Source organism: Protopterus annectens, chromosome 2.part0 (genome assembly GCF_019279795.1).
Source record: "Protopterus annectens isolate FY-2018-M chromosome 2.part0, PAN1.0, whole genome shotgun sequence".
Classification (NCBI taxonomy): Eukaryota; Metazoa; Chordata; order Ceratodontiformes; family Protopteridae; genus Protopterus; species Protopterus annectens.
This window is the reverse complement of record NC_056728.1, coordinates 1,613,690,861-1,613,709,980: the sequence shown is the minus strand read 5'-3', so window position 1 is coordinate 1,613,709,980 and position 19,120 is coordinate 1,613,690,861. Positions and strand designations below refer to the sequence as shown.

General features: G+C 43.5%; 1 protein-coding gene across 1 annotated transcript in view; it reads right to left on the bottom strand.

Annotated features, from left to right (window-relative positions):
- RB1CC1 (RB1 inducible coiled-coil 1) overlaps positions 1-19,120 on the bottom strand; it is a gene marked incomplete in the record, with an annotated part of 2,392,675 nt that overhangs the window by 1,503,473 nt on the left and 870,082 nt on the right. The window contains 1 exon segment of the mRNA XM_044061705.1: positions 9,897-10,317. Coding sequence (XP_043917640.1) covers positions 9,897-10,317 — 421 coding nt within the window.

Here is a 19,120-nt window from a genome sequence, read left to right as displayed (position 1 = left end):
CTCAGGATCTGCACGAGGAGCCTTGTATAAGTGGTGATGAGTGTCCGGTACCCTGTAAAACCTATCGGGCTTGGCAGGGGCTGGAGGTAAAGTATCAGGAGCAGTGCAAGCATCACTGAATGCATCATCCACAACAGGAAGAACTGGAGGTATAGCTAAGGGCCTATGTTGCGGTAAGTGTAGAAAGGTCCTAAGCCTTTTTCTTGAAGAAATCTGAGAAATCCTGTCCCTGCCATTGGAATTGCTCTCTCATGGCATGTAAGGTTTCCCCAAAGGAAAATTCCTCTGGTGGAGAGGCAGAAGGTATAGATTCTTCAGCATCGGAATCTTCATAAGTAGAAAAAGGAGCCTCTGGATGGTCTGTATTGTCTGAATCATCAGAAGAGTCATCTGAGGACACTGGCTCAGGGGGGTCTGCTCTAGGTCTCTTTTCTGGAGGTTGAGAGGCCCTGTCTGGGTGAGATTGGGATCCCCTTATTAAAGAGATGAGATCCTCTGCCAGAGTAAGCATTTGGGAACTGGAACTGGGCCTGTGAGAGGGGGGCTTAACAGGCACAGACTTGGCAGTTTTGGCTGCTTTAGCCCTGGCAAAGGCCTTTATAGACATGGCTGCAGGAGGCCTAGCAGCACCACGTGCTGGGGTAGAGACATCCAAAGGGATGGTGTCCGGTAATTCTAGAGAAACCACATTAGTAGGCAAAATTTCAGAGGCTGATTCAACTTGGGTAGCAGGGGCCTCGGAAGTAGTCATGGATTCGGCTGAAGATTGACCCGTTTGCTCGGTTTCGGCTGAAACCGAGACACTAGCGGTTTGCTTAACCGTGGTTTCGGCCGAAACCGCGGACCGCGAGTGCCGGTCTTTTTCTTTGTGTTTCTTAACAATTTGAGAAGTCGGAGGATCCGACGGCATAATGTACGCAAAATCTGAGCCGAAAAACTGTTCAGCAAACTCCGACCGACGCCTAAGCGTTCGTCGGTTGAAGGAAGCACAGGCTAAACAGGCTGTTACGTCGTGGTCTGGGCCTAAACAAGGTAAGCAGTAAGAGTGGAAATCTTTATGAGGTATTTGTTTCCCACAAGTTAAACAGTTATTCACTTTTTCTGACATCGGCTGAGGCAAGAAAGAGTCCCCAACGGGGTACTTAGCTTTTTAGAAGTCTTCGAAGTAGTATTTGGTAGTAGTAATCTCTGGATCTGACCGACCGGCACTTGCGATCAGCTTCTGCTTCGGGCGCCACGCGGCAAGAAAGACTGAGGAAAATGGCGTCGGCTGATGCCTTTATACCCGAAGACCAGCAGAGATGACGTCGGGTGAAGTGCGACACCAGCCGAGGCCAGACCCAGACTTTGGAATCCGGCCGACCGAAGGGCTGCCTGACGACAGGACAACCCATTTGTAAGGACTGCAGATGCATCCTTGAAGGACATCAACATAATTTTCTGTTTAAGCAAACCAATAACATGTTGTTGATACTTTAACATATCAAACTGGCAGTTTAAAGCACTAACGGCCAAGGTTGCAGAAGTGTAAACCTTCTTACCGGGTAGGATTTTTAGCAGTAGAAGCCTTAATGCCCTTGGGTCCCTGTGAAATAGTCTCTGGATCCGCAATAGGATTTTTAAAAGGGAACTTGTGTGAATCAGGAATCTTGTAATATCTGTCAGGTTTTCGGGGAGAAGGAGGCAAAGAATCAGGGTCAAACTAGATTCTGAAAAGGCATCATCAACAATGTCTAGTACAGGAGGTATAGCTAAAGGCCTATGCTGAGGCAGGAGTAAGAAATCCCTAAGCCTCTTTTTTGAATCAGAAAAATCCTGGATTTCCCAGAGGAAATGCTTCCTAAGAGTATGTAAGGTCTCACCAAAAGATAAATCCTCTGGAGGGGAAGCAGAGGGAATAGAGTCCTCTGTATCAGAATCCTCATAAGTAGATAAGGGCAAAACCAGATCATCAGATGAATCAGAAAAAACAGAATCCTGGTCAGAGGATTCATAAACAACTTCAATCCTAGGTTTCTTAGCGGGGGGGGGGGGGGGTTGGCTTCCCCTGATTAGAGTTATAAGATCTTCAGCCTTTCTTATTTGTTTTTTTAGGCATAAAGGCCTGAGCATGCGGCCTGGGCATCAGTTTCTTAGACATGGTTCCAGATTTTGGCCTAAATGAAGGAGGCGTCGATTTAATGTGTCAGTCCGTAGGCCTGAATACACCCTCAAAAGCCGGTGCCTGCACAGCGGCTCTGGACCCATCCAAGGTACAGACATCCGCAGGTTCCACAGATGAAGCATCTCGCGACATACCAGGAACTGGCAACTGGCTTAGGAGAAGCATCGTTGGCAGCTTTGGACCTCAGCGGCCTGTCTCTGTCTTTATCTTTGCGTTTTTTCGGAATCCCAGTAGTCAGATGGCTAACAGACAACATTTCTGGATAATTAAACAGAGAAACGAAATATTTAAGAGGCGAAAATATACCGACGACGGACTATGCACTGATTAAATAAAGCACAAAACCGACAGCAAGGTACGCAGTGGTCAGGGCCTAGGCAAGGAATACAGTATGAATGAAAATCTTTGTGGGTATTTGCTTTCCACTAGTAATGCAATTATAAACTTTTACTGACATCGGAAGGAGCAAGAAAAAGCTTCTCCAACGGGGTACTTCACTTTAGTTGAAGACTTCAATTCTGAAACTCGAAAACAAGAAGTTATGTACTCGCCAGAACGTTCGATGTATGTAGTCCACCTCGCCCTACATTCTTACCCGTGGGTTCATAGCCATACCTCGGCTCCGACTCGGCCATACTCTAGCTCGAAGTCTTCAATTGGCTCGTGGCTAAGAGGTATCCCATAATGCAACAGGTCTATTCCCCAGATCTTGTTTGCTGCAAGCTCACACATACACATTGAGAAGAACAAACCCCACAAGAAAGGTCTATTGACACCTAGAGACAATACCTCCAGGTCCTCCAGGAGGGGGAAGGAGGGAGGGTTAGTAAGAATGTAAGGCGAGATGGACTACATACATCTAACGTTATGGTGTGCGCATAACTTCTTGATGTTATGTAGTTCAACCTCGCCTTCATTCTTACCCGTGGGGCAGTGCCCTAGCACCTTGATCTTGGGTGGCTCAGTGAAAAATACTCTTGAGCACCATGGAACCAAAGGAAGATCTGCCTCGAGACCAGATCTAATTTGTAGTGACTAACAGAGGTATGAGGCGAAGCCCATGTTGCTGCAGCACAAATATCATCCATAGACATCCTAGCCTGAAACCCAGTTGAGGTATCCACAGAACGTGTAGAATGAGCCTTCACTTTATGGGGTAATTCTTTGCCATTGGAAGCATAAATAAATGAGATGCAATCGGAGATCCAGCGAGACAAGGTTACCTTAGAAACTGGAACCCCAAGTCTAGTGTCTGAAAACAAGACAAACATTTATCTGATTTCCTGAAATCCTTTGTCCTATGTAAATAGAAACGCAACTGTCTGTGAACATCCAGCTGATGAAACTTAAATTCTGCCTTGTTGGAGAATTCAGGAAAAAACACAGGCAACTCAATGGATTGGTTGATACTGACAACAGAGGCAACCTGTGGAACAAAGGAAGGACTAGTTCTTAAGGACACCCTATTTTTGTGGAACACGAAATAAGGTGGCCTAATCAATGATGCTTGGAGTTCAGAGACCCGCCTAGCTGAAGTTATGGCTACCAAGAATACTGTCTTCCATGACAAGAATTCAATGTCACACATAGCTGCGGGCTCAAAAGGAGTTGATGTGAGCTTCTGTAGTACAAAATTGAGGTCCCATGGCATCACTGGATCAAAGACTGGAGGTCGGACTAACAATGTCCCTCTCATAAAAGCCCTACAAAGCCTATGAGCCATAAGGTTGGGCTCATTAGCAACGTGAAAGGTAGAAATTGTTGCCAATTGCACTTTAATGGTTGCCACAGCTGAACTCTGACTAAACAGTTGAGAAAGAAATTCCAGTATTGCCGAAATAGGCGCTGTATAAGTATCAATAGGTCTCTCACGGGCCCAAATAGAAAATCTCTTCCATTTACTGGAATAAATCTTCCAGGTAGAAGGCTTGTGGGAAGATGACAGAATATGGACCACTTCTGGGGAAAAATCATGAAGCCTGACTAAGGACGGGACTGGAGCAGCCACGCTGTCAACCTAAGGGTCTGGATGGAGGAATGGAACTGTCCTGACATATGAGTCAGCAGATCTGGAACTGGGTCCAGAATCCAGGGCTTGTCCATTAGATAGGGTTGAAGGAAGGGAAACCAAATCTGACGAGGCCAGTGTGGGGCAATGAGGATCATTTTGGTCCCCAAAGACTCTGCTTTCTGAATGACCTTTGATATCAGAGGTAATGGTGGAAAGGCGTAGAGAAGGCCCGAGGGCCAATCGTGAGCCAGAGCATCCCTGGGTGTCTCCGCCTCCGGGGGGATAAGGGTGAAGTAGCTGCTGTATTTGGCATTGAAGGGGCTGGCAAACAGATCACAGCAAGGCTGACCCCATCTGTGGAATATCTGTTCCGCAACATAACTGTTCAGGGACCACTCGTGAGGCATTAGGATAGCTCTGCTCAGCCTGTCGCCAATCATGTTGGACTTCCAAGGATAGAGCATGAACTGGAACTGACATGGGTGCTGGAAGGGGCAAAGTATTGGTGCCGTTGGATACAGATGACGACCTGGCCAGCACGCTCCTCATAACCTCGAAGGCTGATCCCCCCCCCCCCGGCTCCGAAGACAGACTAACTGTAGGGGAAACAGTAGTAGCCCTCAGTGCCGAGGAGATGAGGTCTGAAGCAGATGTCGGGTCCAAGCTTACTCAAGCTGAAGCACCGAGAGGAAGGCTTGGAACCGATGAAGATCGATCCGATCCCTCCCCCTCTGGTCCGACTGGAGAACCGTGGACCCTCGACCCCGTGGACGGAGCCGACGGGGTTGGAGCAGAAATCGGAACCGAGAGGCCAGGCGAGGCTACTGGAACCGACCTAATGGCACCCGACGGAACTGATAACTCTGGCTCCGAAGGTCGAGAAAGGCTTGGAGGAGGAACAACAAAGGATGAAGAGGACCATAGGCTCTGGAGCCGATTGGGTCGGAGCCAAAATCAATTTGGCCAACACCGATGACTGAAGCAGTTTCTTCACCACCCTATCAATGTCCTCATTGGAAAGTGTCCTGGAAGACCTGGAAGATAAAGTAGGAGATCTGGTTCTCCCTACAGAAGGGGACTTGCGTGATGGAGAACCCGGTCGAAAAATTGGGACCAGCTCCAAACCAAAATATCCGTGACTGGCTCTGAAAGGCTGGGAGCCGACACGGACTTAGTCAAGAGACTACCTTCTTTCGGCACCGATGGCAAGAAACCAAAGAAGGAGAATCTGTTCTAGCCACTTTCTCTGGCGGCTCCGAAGAACCAGACGGAGCCGGAGAGCGCTTCTTGGAAGTCTTTTTGTCCTTTTTAGCTGGAGAGGGTAATGCACTGGAAGACTTAGCCAAGTCTTCCCAGGAGTGTTTAAGCAGTCCCTTCAAAATGAGCTTGTTCTTCCTCTCCTGTAGCACACGCGGACTAAAGGAATGACAAAACAAGCAGGACTCTTGGAGGTGAATAGCCCCCAAGCAGTACACGCACACAGAGTGCTCATCAGTTAACGACATTTTATTGCTGCATTCGACACACTTTTTAAAGCCCGAAGGCCTGTGTTCCTTAGGATCCTTGGACATGCTGAAAGGAACAAATTAATACATACACGCACTAGACCCAACCAACAAGAAGCAGAGCCTCCAACTCAAACGGCCAAGAAACCGGCGGGAAAACAACAGGGAGGACTAGGTCCTCTAACTTAAACAGGCCTAGCCCAAGGCAAACAAAGGCAGGAAGCCCCACTACCCAGACACAACACTAAACTCTGAAAGAATGGAGCACCAAACCAAAAACCACACAGAAACAATGGGGAGGACTAGGTCCTCTAACTTAAATGAGCCTAGCCCGTGGGGAAAAGAAAATGAATGGGATACCCAAACAGCGAGACAAGGGCACAAAAAAAGCCAGAGAAACAAAAACAGGCGGTAAAATACCACTACCACATACACAGAGCTATGAAAATAGCTTTTTTGAGCAACAAGTCAAAAGTTTATAAAAAATTTTTAAACAATATACTTAGCTATGGCCAAAAGCGAGACCACGTCTGAGCTTAATGAGCGGCAAACGAGATCTGGGGAATAGACCTGTTGCATGATGGGATACCTCTTAGCCACGAGTCAACTGAAGACTTCGAGTATGGCCGAGTCGGAGCCGAGGTTCGGCTCCGAACCCACGGGTAAGAATGAAGGCGAGATTGGACTACATAACATCGAAAATTTCAGGAGTCGGCCGACTGGCACTTGTGAACTGCTTTTGCTTCAGGCACCGCACAGCAAGAAAGACTGATGTAATGGCGTTGGCTGCATGTTTTATATCCCTGACGACCTGATGTCATGGACCCAAGACTTTGTTAATCAGGCCGACTGAGAGCTACTGCAAGCAGATAACCCAAATGTAATGACTGCAACAGTGAAACACGAAGAACATCTGGGTACTATTAGCTTACGATATGCTGTAGAATAATAGGATGTCTTGATAATGCTGTTTCTAAAAAAAATAGTCTTGCTGTGATCGTGCAGAGAAAGCAGATTTTCTCAAAAAATTCAAAAATACGTTAAGAAGGTAACTGACAAAGGTCAGGTACTTTTTCAACTTATTTATTAACAGTGGAGTTGAAGTAAGAGTGTAAAGTAACTTGCGCTCGTGGAAGGCACTCAGGTGTAACAGCATACAATTTGTGGCATCTCACAATCAGGTATAACCACAGAGGCGCCATGTGACGGGACTCTGAGTTAATGAGTTAAGAGCCATAAAAGCATTGAACAAGGCCTGAGAGAAAGTTTGCCAGTCAGCAGGTGGGTCCTGAGAAGCAGAAACATGTTTCTCTTTTTATGAGAAACATCAACCCTGTGAAAGGTGGAGGGACCGGATGTAGGCCTACATTCAATGACATTCGTTGGAATGTCTTCCCTTATTAAAACTTGCGGAATACCTTGAATGCCTTCTGAAATGATGAACCTCGGTTCCCCCTGTTCGTCCGAAGTGGACATCAGCAAAGCCTCCGAGGACTTGTCAATGGCAGGATCCCTTGCAGCCTCTGAAGTGGTACACGACTTAGAATCCGAGCCAAAATCCAGATGGGGCTCTGGGACTTCATCGGCCTTAAGAGATACATCTGGAAGGGCAGGCACAACTGAAACTTCAGGCCTAACTTTCTTAGCCTTCTTCAAAGCAGGCTCAGCATAAGACCCTGACGTACCCTCCATAATGTCGCATGCTAACCTTTTCAGTCTCTGATTTCAAGGTAAATATTAAGACAGGAAAGGCAGCTACATAGGGTCTTAGGAAATTAAGCTTTACAGATATAGCAAGACTTATGGCCATGACTGGGCCCTAAGCAGAAGAAACACTGGTTATGACTGTCTTTATGTGGAATTTGTCTTCCACGCTGGCATTTGCCCTTTTTGCATGACATGTAACCTTACAGCAAAAAAGCAGTAGAAAAAAAATAAAAGAAAACCCCAACAGGGCACTTATCTGAAACTCTTGTATCCAGCAAACACCTCAGGCTAGCAGTCAGACAATCGTAGCTGGCGTTTGGACTGGCAGCAGAGAAATTCTGAGAATGGTACATGCAGATATCACTTTTATGGCCTATGCCAGCTGCTGGCCTACGTGCAATGTCTCACGTACCTTGCAGTGGATTAAGTCTTTTGTATACTGGCTGAATGTTGAGACTGCCTTTGGCAATGAATCCCCCATGTTAAGAATACTGCAACATAAGAATAAAAGAACGTGCCTTTTTTGCTTATTAAAGTGGCAGTTGAAGGTCAGAGTGAGCAGACTCACCCAAAAGCTCCAGACACTGGTTTTTGATGGCAGATGAATGCAGAGTGTCTTAGGGGCAAATGCCTGACAAATCTCACACTGTACATGGTTGTGTGTAGCACCCAAACAAAAAAGGTACATCTTGTGTTTGTCTACATGGGAAATCTTCCTCCCACACATTTTCCCTTCCTGGATGACATGAAAACAAACTACAAGGAGGAAAAAAGGATAGAAAGAATCCCTAATGGGTCATTTATCTTTAGAAGGCTCCGAAAATAAACTTGGTGAAAGGTGTGCAGACCAAATTCAGAGATAACATTTGGACTAGCTGCAAAGAGGTTCTGAGGATTAGGCATCCATACATCACATACATACGTTAGACCTTGCACTCAGGACATGTGTCTGATGTTTCAATGCCTAGAAGGTGTAAAGGTTTTTATATGCTGGCTGGACATCTAGCTATTCTTGGCAGGATATCCCAACAGTAAAGATACTGCAACAGTGATAAGGAAGGACATCTAGGTATCACAAAACCATCTGAATCAACAGAAAAATGGCTATATTATTTCCAGCTAACTAGAAACCACAGCACCCCATTCAAATGAACCTAACAAATCCATAACATTAGGCCATTTTGCAAGCCACCAATCACAGGTGCCCTGAACGATAACTGCAACCTGCATTATTCTTTACAGCATATACAGAAGCCATCACTAATAAAGTTCTACTACAGGTGCCCTGAATGATAACTGGAACCTGCATTATTCTTTACAGCATATACAGAAGCCATCACTAATAAAGTTCTACTACAATTAAACCTCTGCTAATGACCAATTTATCTTCTAAAACCTGAAATCTGGAACTGCATTAATCAAACACTTACTCCTACCAATACCAACATATGTACTTCCCATTGTTACACTAAACTGCACTTCAAATATAACATTAATCTAAACTATGCATTTGTTGTTTTCTCAACTTAGCAAAACCTACAACCTATCACTTTCTCGTTTTCCAAAAGTCAAACTACCGCATTAAGCAACCTTTCTGCTCTCTACCTTCCAATATAACATTGTCAATCAATGTTAAGTGCAAACCATTTTTCTGTAAGCTGACAGTCAGAAACTGTTCCATTTCTTAGACTACATAATTATTATGCACTCACACTTAAAACATTTTCCTTCAATTCTTCACTGGTAAGAAAGAATTTGGCAACAAAGGGTCAGAATGCTGGAAAAAAAATAAGAGAAGTAAGAAAGCAAAAAACAATGGAATGTTTTGGAAGTAACATATCCTGTTTGAAACAAAATGCAAATACTTCAGACAGTCAGGGTAATTATGTAAATTACTGGTAACTAACACACATACTTCACCTAATGATGGCAAGGGATAACAGAGAAAATGGTGCCAGCCAACAACTCTTATACCCTGACATCGGAAGGTAGGGGGTGTGCTGGGCATGAAAGAGGGGAAAAGCCTCTGGTACTTGAATCAGCCAAGGGCTTCCACTGCAGGAAATCCCAAGCAGTTGTTAATGCAACAGTGAAACACAGTGAACACCTTACCATTACAGTGCATTCCAGAAGCAAAAAAAAAAAAAAAGAAACCTCACACTACCTGTCCAGTTTATTACCAAAACCACAGCATAATAATCAAAAAGGTTTAGTCTATTACTCAAGCATTGATTTGCTCAGAACCAACACAATTCCCTGCCTATCAGTTTTCAATTTCCCTTTATTTAAACAAACACTGTACTACACTGCTCTTCTGCAGTACTTTGTGCAAAATAGAAAATCAGTAATATTCACAATAGTTTTATTGTGTAAATTAGTGACAAAGTCAACTATGCAGGATATGCAATGAAATTATTCCAAAAGAAAGGACATAAAAAGAGATGGACTGAACTTTTAGGACTGTATTTTCACATTTATCTAATGTATTCCACATCACTTGCATACATACCCTACTCATAGAGTCAAAGCACTTTCTAACCAATGATTCCACATCATTAGGTCGATCTTGTACATTTATCCAGTCTAGTAAGGAAACGTTAAAAGAAGGAGAGTCTGCAAGATTTCTTTGATCTTTGTTTTCCAGTCGAGTACTGTTCTGACTGCACTCCTTATGTTCTTCTTTGCCACAATCCAAACAAGCATCGCCTTGATCAACAAAATCAGCTGATAAAGATTTCAAAGGTCTTCTAGTGACCTTGTGGTCTGAGGAAGAAAGCACAGATTCAGTGGATTTGTCATATTCTGTTTCTTCTTCTGTTCCTCCATTCCCCACAGGTGAGCAAGTTCTTTCTAGATTTTCCTTATAAGAATGTCTAGTCAAGCACTCCAAAAGTGGAATCTTGGCCATCACAGAAACTGCTGTCCCTAAACTGAAATTAGAAAAAATACTCAGTATTATAATTTCATAATACAAACTGGCACATCATCCTAATAAACTTTACACATTTTTATTTGGAGGAATGAAAAACCAAGACTGTACCACTGAAACGCAAATGACCTATTTTTCAGAGGGCAGCTCAGGAGCAAAGAAAGTTAAGAAATTGCCCACAGTCAAACAACAGGGAAGTGGGTCTGATAGGATTTCAAACCAGATGACTAGCTTAAACACTGTTACAATCGCTAAACTATACTGCTTCTTAATTAAATTCATAAAAAGAGATTTTCACTGCATGTGGAACATATGTGACAATATAACAGCTACTCCTATTAAGGGGGTATTCTTGCCTTCTCTGTATATGGCATGTGCATCAAATTCTCAGAAGTTACAGCCACAGTTTAGCCAGCTCCACGGTGCAGTGGGATAAATTGCTAACTGCAGCCTATATGGTCTCAGCTCGATTAACGATCCAGGCATAGAGGAGACAGCTGGAGATGTTGCAAGAGAGCTGTCGACTCTGGCTCACCCATTATAGAGAAGGGAATAAAGTCTAGCCCACGATACATCTGACCCAAAGCAGAAGTTACGCATGACAGAAGTCAATGCAAATGGCAGAGAACAACTCCAGAACACAAGAATAATTCAAAGCAAGCAATCATAGAAATTAAAAGATGCCTGGCCATATACAACTTTACACACATTTAAAAGTTCATGCCACCCCTTTTAAGAACTTAACGATGCTCACCTCACAAACTGAGCAGGGAGGCAATGCAAAATAATAAACCTTCTGAATCAGCAAAACCAAACTCTAGAAAATCTAAAGATGTTACTGCTTAATAGCAGGAGTCTAAACAAGAAAGTCCACTTCCTCCAAGCACTCCTCTCCTTGGAGGATGAAGACTTTTGTGCAGTTACCATGACATGGTTTAAAGCCATGGAGAGCACACTGGCAGTACAGGGCTACAATGCCTTGTACACATTTAGACCAGATACTGCACAGGCAGAGATTAAAGGTGGTAGTGACTCGAATTACAGCAAAGATATGCATACTTCAAGGCTGATTAAACAGGATGACATGCTTGAGCTTCTCCACATCCAAATTACCCCCTCTATGACCCAGGAAATCCATAACACATACTTAAACTTACAGGAAACACACACCATTCAAACCAATAGTATATTTATGGGTGAGTAACTACTCCACTACAAATTGGGAATCATACACCAACCCAAACTTGCAGGCCAGAGATTCCCAGACCTAGTTAATACACTCTCCACCAGATGATCCAAACATCCACTACGGGAGCAAACACATTGTACCTGGTCCTCACTAACATGGGAGAACACTGCATACCCCAGTGTAATGTCCTCACTGGTAAGGTCAGAGCATAAAGCAGTCTCCTTTGAAATAAAAATAAAACCCAGGACACCTGCCAACTCTGGGGCATTTAGAAACAATTCTAAGGCAAACTTCCTACTACGAAGTGATAACCTGGTAAAATTTCAAGACCCCATCCCAAATTCTGAGAACACTGCTGCCTATGTGGAATTGTTCACAGTAAATCTGTACAATCATGTTAAAAGGCGCATAGAGACAGATGCGCCTAACAGGAATAAGCACAGAACAAACTTACCACCCTGGTGGAATCCTAACATTAACATGTTGTATGATAAAAGGAAGTAAGTCATGGGAAAATTAGGAACTTCAACACCCAGTAGGATAAAGAAAATGTCTCACCAATCTAAACTATCAACTCAGAGGGCAAATCAAGTCTACCAAAGCCAAATCTGAGGTAAAAAATAGCCTTCCAGGCAGAGGACAATCATAAGGTTTTCTTTAGCCATGTCTGCAACCTCAAAGGCAGCAAAAAACAATATGCACAATTATTTGTGACAGGATCTACCTACAGTGAGCTAGAGGATATAGCGTATCTACTGGACAACAAATCCAGCTTTGATTTTACCCATCTCTCCCACAGCCATTCCTCAGAACATTCTACTGAATATAATCCCCTCAACTATAACTAGTGAGCAAGCCCTCATCGTATTCTCCAAGGCCAAGAATTCTGCATTGATGTAGCATGTAACATGACCTACCAAGATGGACCACTGGAGTTACTGTTTAACTGTAGCCTCCAGACAAGCTTCATGCCGTGAGAGCTGCAAAGGTCATCCCTCGACACAAGGGTAGGCCATATGTGGACCCAGTTAACTACAGACCCATAAGTCAGACTAAGCTCACATGCAAAGCCATGGAAATAATTATCATGGAAATGATAAACAATGATAAAGGAAATCTTCGCACACTGGATCCAACTCAGTTTAGTTTCATCAAGAGCAGATTGTGCATACTTAACCTGATGGACTTCTTCAAGGTGATCACCAAAGAAATGGTGGAGGGCAAAATGGTACATACTGCCTACATTGATCTAGCCAAGCCATTTGATACAATACCCCAGCTAAGACAAACTCATGGAATTGGGTATAAACCCCTATGTCACCCACTGTACATCTGGGTGGTTATCAGGCAGGAACCAAGAAATTGGGAATCCACCTCCATAAAGAAGCCAGTCACTAGTGGAGTCCCTCAGGTCTTTCTGCTGGGTCAATTCCTTTTTTGGTACCTTCTTCTCTGAAGTCAAGACCAACGTCAAAAGCCTCTGGCTGACCAGGTTTGCAAATAACTGCAAACTAGGTGCAATCAAAGAATCCTCCCTAAGACACTAATTGCTTGTTGTTCTGAAGCTAATTTGTATTTTTGTTTAAATTTGTATAATTCTGTATAATGTCATCTTTGGGGCTTTTCCCCCTGGGCCTCAGCTGAAAAAGGGTACATACCCAGACAGACTAACCCGGTTAACGAATGTCAAACAAATAAATAAATAAATTAATATCTTCCAAGAAGGGCAAACTCAGAAAAATAATTGGTGCCAGAGTTATGATCTAAAACTCTGTGCTAAGAAATGCATAACAGTATTCCTTGGGAAGTCGGCTAACCCTGGAAACTACCTCATTGATAATAGACTTCTAAGAGTAGATCTAGTAGTAGTAAATTTGTGGACACAGACAGTAAATTGTTTTTTGACTAATTTTGTGGCTACAGTAGTAAGAAAATCATTCTACGATGTGCAACTTAAAAGAAAGGGTATGGCAACTAGGTCCAAGGAAGTCATCGTTCCACTGTATTTGGCCAACATCAGACCAATTATGGAGTACAACACCCCCTATGTACCTGAACAGGCACATTCAACAACTGGAACATCCGCAGGGGTTTCTCATAAAAAGGATACACAGACCAAGCATGTCCTACATGAATAAACTCAAAGTCTTACCCCTGTACTCTGTTTCCTCTAGACTGTTGATGGGCAATCTGTATCTGGCTTACAAGGGTATCTTTGGATCCCATTGTGATGGACTTCATGCATACCCACAAAACAAACAGCATCAGAATTACTCGATCTAGGGACTAAAATGTTGCTTGCCACATAAACGGGTCATGCTGGACAGACAAGTATGTTTCTCAGAGATTACCCCTTCCCTGAAACAGACTTTCTATCCATGTGAAACACTGAGTTCTTTCCTAACCCAATTCAAATACAACTTGGACAAGTGGATGGGGAATCAGAAATTCACCCCTGGTCTAATACCCATTTCCTTAATGGACAGAGGCAGCCTGTAAATGCAGTCAAAGAAACTACCCAAGTCCTAGTCTCCATATAGCCCTGAGAATAACCGTAAGGTTCCTAAATTTGTCAGATACATTTGGGATGCATGCCTGCACTTATAAATCCCCCTGTGGTCCTTAACCTAGTATACACCTATAAGGTACATGAAAAACCTGGTGTAAATACTAGTGTACCAACCTAATTGTCTAGACCAGCCTTAAAGGCAGAATAATTTGAACTTAGCTTGACTTTTACAGATAACAGTAATAGTCTTCTACAAGTTGAAGATGACTTGGTCAAGAGAACTCTCTAAAGATTGGTACCACTAGGACTGATAGATTTGTGGTCAGCTCTAGCTGTAGATAAGAATGTTGGGTGGGGTACAAAAAGATGAGGTGCCGATAAGGACCAGTTCATGGATATCACAGCTTCTAGTGGGGAGCTTTATAATTTAACACATTAGTATTAACTAAGTCTAGGAAATGCTGAGAGTACCCATTTTCAAAGGTTTAAATGTGCCAATCAATGCTTGGCTAACCAAGGCCATCTAGAGGGAAGTGATTTGGTCTGACATTTAACCCCTCAATGGTATTAAGGTAATGTCCATGATGTTTGGGGCAGAGTGATAGGGATCTGTAGCTGGCAAGGAAATAACAGCTGGATTTGTTAAGGGTGATTTAGTTTTTCCACGAGCACCAAGGTATGGTTGTGGGTAACTTGACAGGAAGTGATGGTGCTTCTGACACAGTTACCCAAGGACCTGAAGTTGTGACAGGTGTTAAATCCTAGTATACAGAGAGTACTGCCACAGTGTTCAAACCATGTTTCTGTAACTACAAAGATATGAACGTTTGACTTGCTAGATGGCCTCAAATTCTGGCACCTGTCTAGCTTAGCACAGAAAAGTGTCATCATGACTGTCTTTATTCAAGCTCGAGTTTGCTACGTAGGAATGTCTAGTAGAAAGACTCTACCTAAAAAGGCACTAAAGGGGGGCAGCAAAGGCATTAGCCAGTATGCAAGGTATAAGCCATCCCCCGGCAACACAGGAAGTCTTATCAACCATATTTTCCCAGGCTAACATATACTGGACCCCTTAGAATGACATCAACTACTTAGGTCAATTGTTAAAGCCAATTACTTTGTTTTGGTATCTAGGGATAATTCTTGGAGAAGACTGTCTACTACAAGACTAAAGTCTTTCCTGCCTCTAAGACATGTAGAGGGGACATGATGAAAATTACTATGCATGACGGGTGGTGTATCTCAGGTCATTTATTCCTATATGGGCAACAATTAGGCTGTAATCACACTTGCTTGGTTTAAGGGACCTCAGGGCCCATGTGGAATTGCAGATCCTAGCACTACGCAGGCAGTTGACATTCACCGTGTTCTTGTCTTGTCTAGCTAGTGTGGGACTTGTATATCTAACTATACAATCATCTAAAAAGTACAGTTGTGTACACTTACCATAAATGTACATGTTCGAGTGTATTCACTGTTGCAGTCATCACATTTGGGTTATCTGCTTGCATTAGCCCTCAGTTAGCCTGATTATCAAAGTCTTGGGTCCTGCGTCGGTTGCTGTCTCATCTTCCGTGACGTCAGGTAGTCCAGGGGTATAAAGCATGCAGCTGACGCCATTACATCAGTTTTTCTTGCCCCAGATGTCAGGTGCCCCCCTTAATGGAAAGCAATGAAATTATATATATATATATATATATATATATATATATATATCTATATCTATATCTATATATATATATATATATATATATATCTATATCTATATATCTATATATCTATATATATATATATATATATATATATATATATATATACATACATACATACACAAGGTTATACCTCCAACAAAAAAGCAAATACACCAAAAAGCTTTTAAGTATAGTAAAGGAGAACAGAGGTACAGCCAAAAGAAGTCAGGGGGCTGGAGGGAGGGTAACCAGGACTGCAACAGTGAATACACTTGAACATCTACATTTATGGTAAGTGTACACAACTGTACTATGTTCTTCGTGTTTAACTGTTGCAGTCATCACATTTGGGTAGATTCCCAAAGCTAAGGATGGGAGGAGGAATTTAGATAGCATTAGGACCAGCTATAAGGCCCTGCAAGACTGCAGTGGCAAAGCCAGCTCTGGATGGAGAGAAAATTGGCAAATGGTAATGTTTGGTGAAAGTATGTACAGAACTCCAGGTAACAGCTTCCAGGATGTCTCGGGTAGGGACACCTCTGAGAAAGGGTGTAGAGGTAGATGGAGCCTTGGTTAAATGGGGTCTAATCCTCTGCGGGATAGGTTTTCCATGGTGCTTATAGCAGAAATGAATGCAATGGCCTATCCATTTAGAAATGGTTTTCTTTGAAATAACCTTCCCCTCTGTCCCTGCAGCAAATGCCACCAGCAGTTGTTCAGATTTCCTTTGAGGTTTAGTCCTGTCCAAGTACAATCTAAGTTGTCTGTGCATATCTAAGGAGTGCAGTATCCATTCCCCTTTGTTCTGTGGATTAGAAAAGAAGGTTGGCAAATGAATGGACTGATTAAGAGCCACACTGGATACCCCCTTGGGCATGAAAGAGGGATTGGTCCTGTGGGACACCCTGTCCGAATGAAAGATGATGAAAGGCTCCACTGCCATAAGGGCCTGTAATTCAGATACCCTTCTTGCTGAAGTGACTGCTAAAAGGAAAGCCGTTTTCCAAGAAAGGAATTTTAACTTTGCAGTTGCAGCTGGCTCAAAAGGAGGAAGAGTGACTTTTTCCAATACAAAATTAAGGTCCCAGGCTGGAGTTGGGGCTCTCCTGGTTGGTCTTAAATTTTTAGCCCATCTGAGGAACTGCTTGAGCAGTGGGCAAGAAAAGAAGGGTGGGTCTGTGTTGCAATGAGCTGAAATGGTAGAGGCGTGAATTCTGATGGAGGAAAAGGAAAGGCCCTTGTGAAACATCTCAGTTCAGTATTGAAGAATCTGAGGTAAATTGGGTGCTGCTCTGGCCATTACTTGAGTTTGGTTTCAGGCACAGAATCTTTTCCATTTTTCAGCATAAGATTTTCTAGTACTAGGCCTCCGTGCCTCCAAAATGACATCCAACACTTGTTTACTGAGGAATGGTAATGGAGAGATTATGTAATTAGCCAGGCTGCCAGGTTCAGGGTTTGAAGCTGGGGGTGTAGAATCTGGCTCTCCTGCTGAGGCAGCAGGGTAGGAGTCTGAGGTATGTGCCATGGGACCAGATGTGACACTGCGCAAGAGGTGGTACCACTGTTGGCGCGGCCAGTCTGGTGCAATCAGTATCATCCTTGGTTTGTCCTGTTTGATCTTTAGTAGTACTTTGGAGAGGAGAGGCAAAGGAGGAAAGGCATAAACTGATAAGATTTTTCTAGTTGTAGGACAGAGCAGCCACTTTCCAAGCTTGTTTGTGGGGAGTCCATGCACAGAATTTGTCTAATTGGTAGTTCTGGGGGGAGGCAAACAGGTCTATATCTGGGATCCCCTATTTGTTTATCAACATGTAGAAAATCTTTTGTTCCAGTTTCCACTCGTGGGTCCATGAGATTTCTTCTTAGTTCGTCTGATAGTGTATTTAGTTTTCCTGGCAGGAATTGAGCCTGTAGATGCACTTGGTAGCTCAAGACTGTGTTCCACAGAGCCATGGCTAGTCTGCAGAGTGGGTAAGAATGGGTACCCCCCCCTGCTTGTTTATGTACCACATAACAGTGCTGCTTGTCCATCTTTACCATTAATTGTCCTGGAAGAATGTGGTCCTTGAAAGCTGTCAGAGCATTCTGTACAGCTAACATTTCTTTTTGACTGATATGCAGGTGCATTTGACTTAGGTTCTATTTGCCCTGAATGCACTTCCCTGCCAGGTGAGCCCCCCATGTATAGTCTGATGCTTCTGTTGTTAGGGTTTGGGCAGCAGGGAGTAGAGTGAATGGTAGTCCCTTGTGTTGGTGGCAGGCCTCTGCCCACCAAAGGAATTCTAACCGTAAGCAAGGTATGATAGGAATTATTGCTTCTAGAGCCTGAGAATGTTGATATCATAGGCTTTTTAGATACCATTATAGTTTCCTCATATGCAGTCTTGCATATGGAATTAGTAAAATGCACGAGGCCATGAACTCCAAGGCTTGGAAAAGGAAAGGCCCTTGTGAAACATCTGCAGACAGCAGGATTTTTGTGGCCACTAGTTTGACATAAGCTGTCAAATGAATTTGCTTCTCTGCGTGAGGAAAGCCATATCGGAAGTTGTGTACAAGCTTGCTCCCAGGAATATAATTTGCTGACAGGGTACCAGATGTGATTTATTTTCATTTATGGTGTACCCCAGACAAGTTAACAACTTTTGTACAAATACCAGATGATTCAGAAGTATGTCCTGGCTTTCTGCCTGAATTAGACAATCGTCCAGGTATGGGTATATCTGAATATTTATTTGCATGCAAAATGTAAAGACTGGAGCTAGGCACTTTGTGAATACCCTGGGTGCAGTAGATAAGCCAAAGGGCAGTGCAGAGAACTGATGGTGCATGCAGCCTGCTTTGAAGCATAGATATTTTCTGCAAGATTCTCTGATTGGGATTGTGCGGGTAGGGTTCCTTTAAATCCAGTGTTGCCAACAAGGCATCTTTAACTATCATAGGAAGCAACTGGTGAAGAGTTAGCACCTTTAATTTTGGAATCACCAAAAAGGTGTTTAGGATAGACAGGTCCAGGATAGGACGCCATGAGTTGTCTTTTCTGGGTACCAGGAAAAGTCTTGAGTAAAAACCGTGTCCCTTTTCCTCTACTGGTACAGTCTGAATAGCCTTTAATCCTAAGATAGAGAGTACTTGCTTTTAAGCCTCTGCCCACTGATTTGGGGGTAGATCTGGCCAACCGTTTGGGGTTGGTAACATGTGGAAGTGAAATCTGTATTCTTGGGAATCTATGTTTAAAACCCATTTGTCCTGGGTAAGCAGTTTCCAGTTTTTTGCTTGCAGAGCAATCTTTCCCCCTAAAGGAGCAGTCAGTTGAGAAGTGCTTGGAAGTTTTAAAGTTAAGTCATTGAGACAGCTTACCATAGGGGGAGTGTTACTACTCCCTGATTTGGAAGTGGGAGCCCCGCACTGC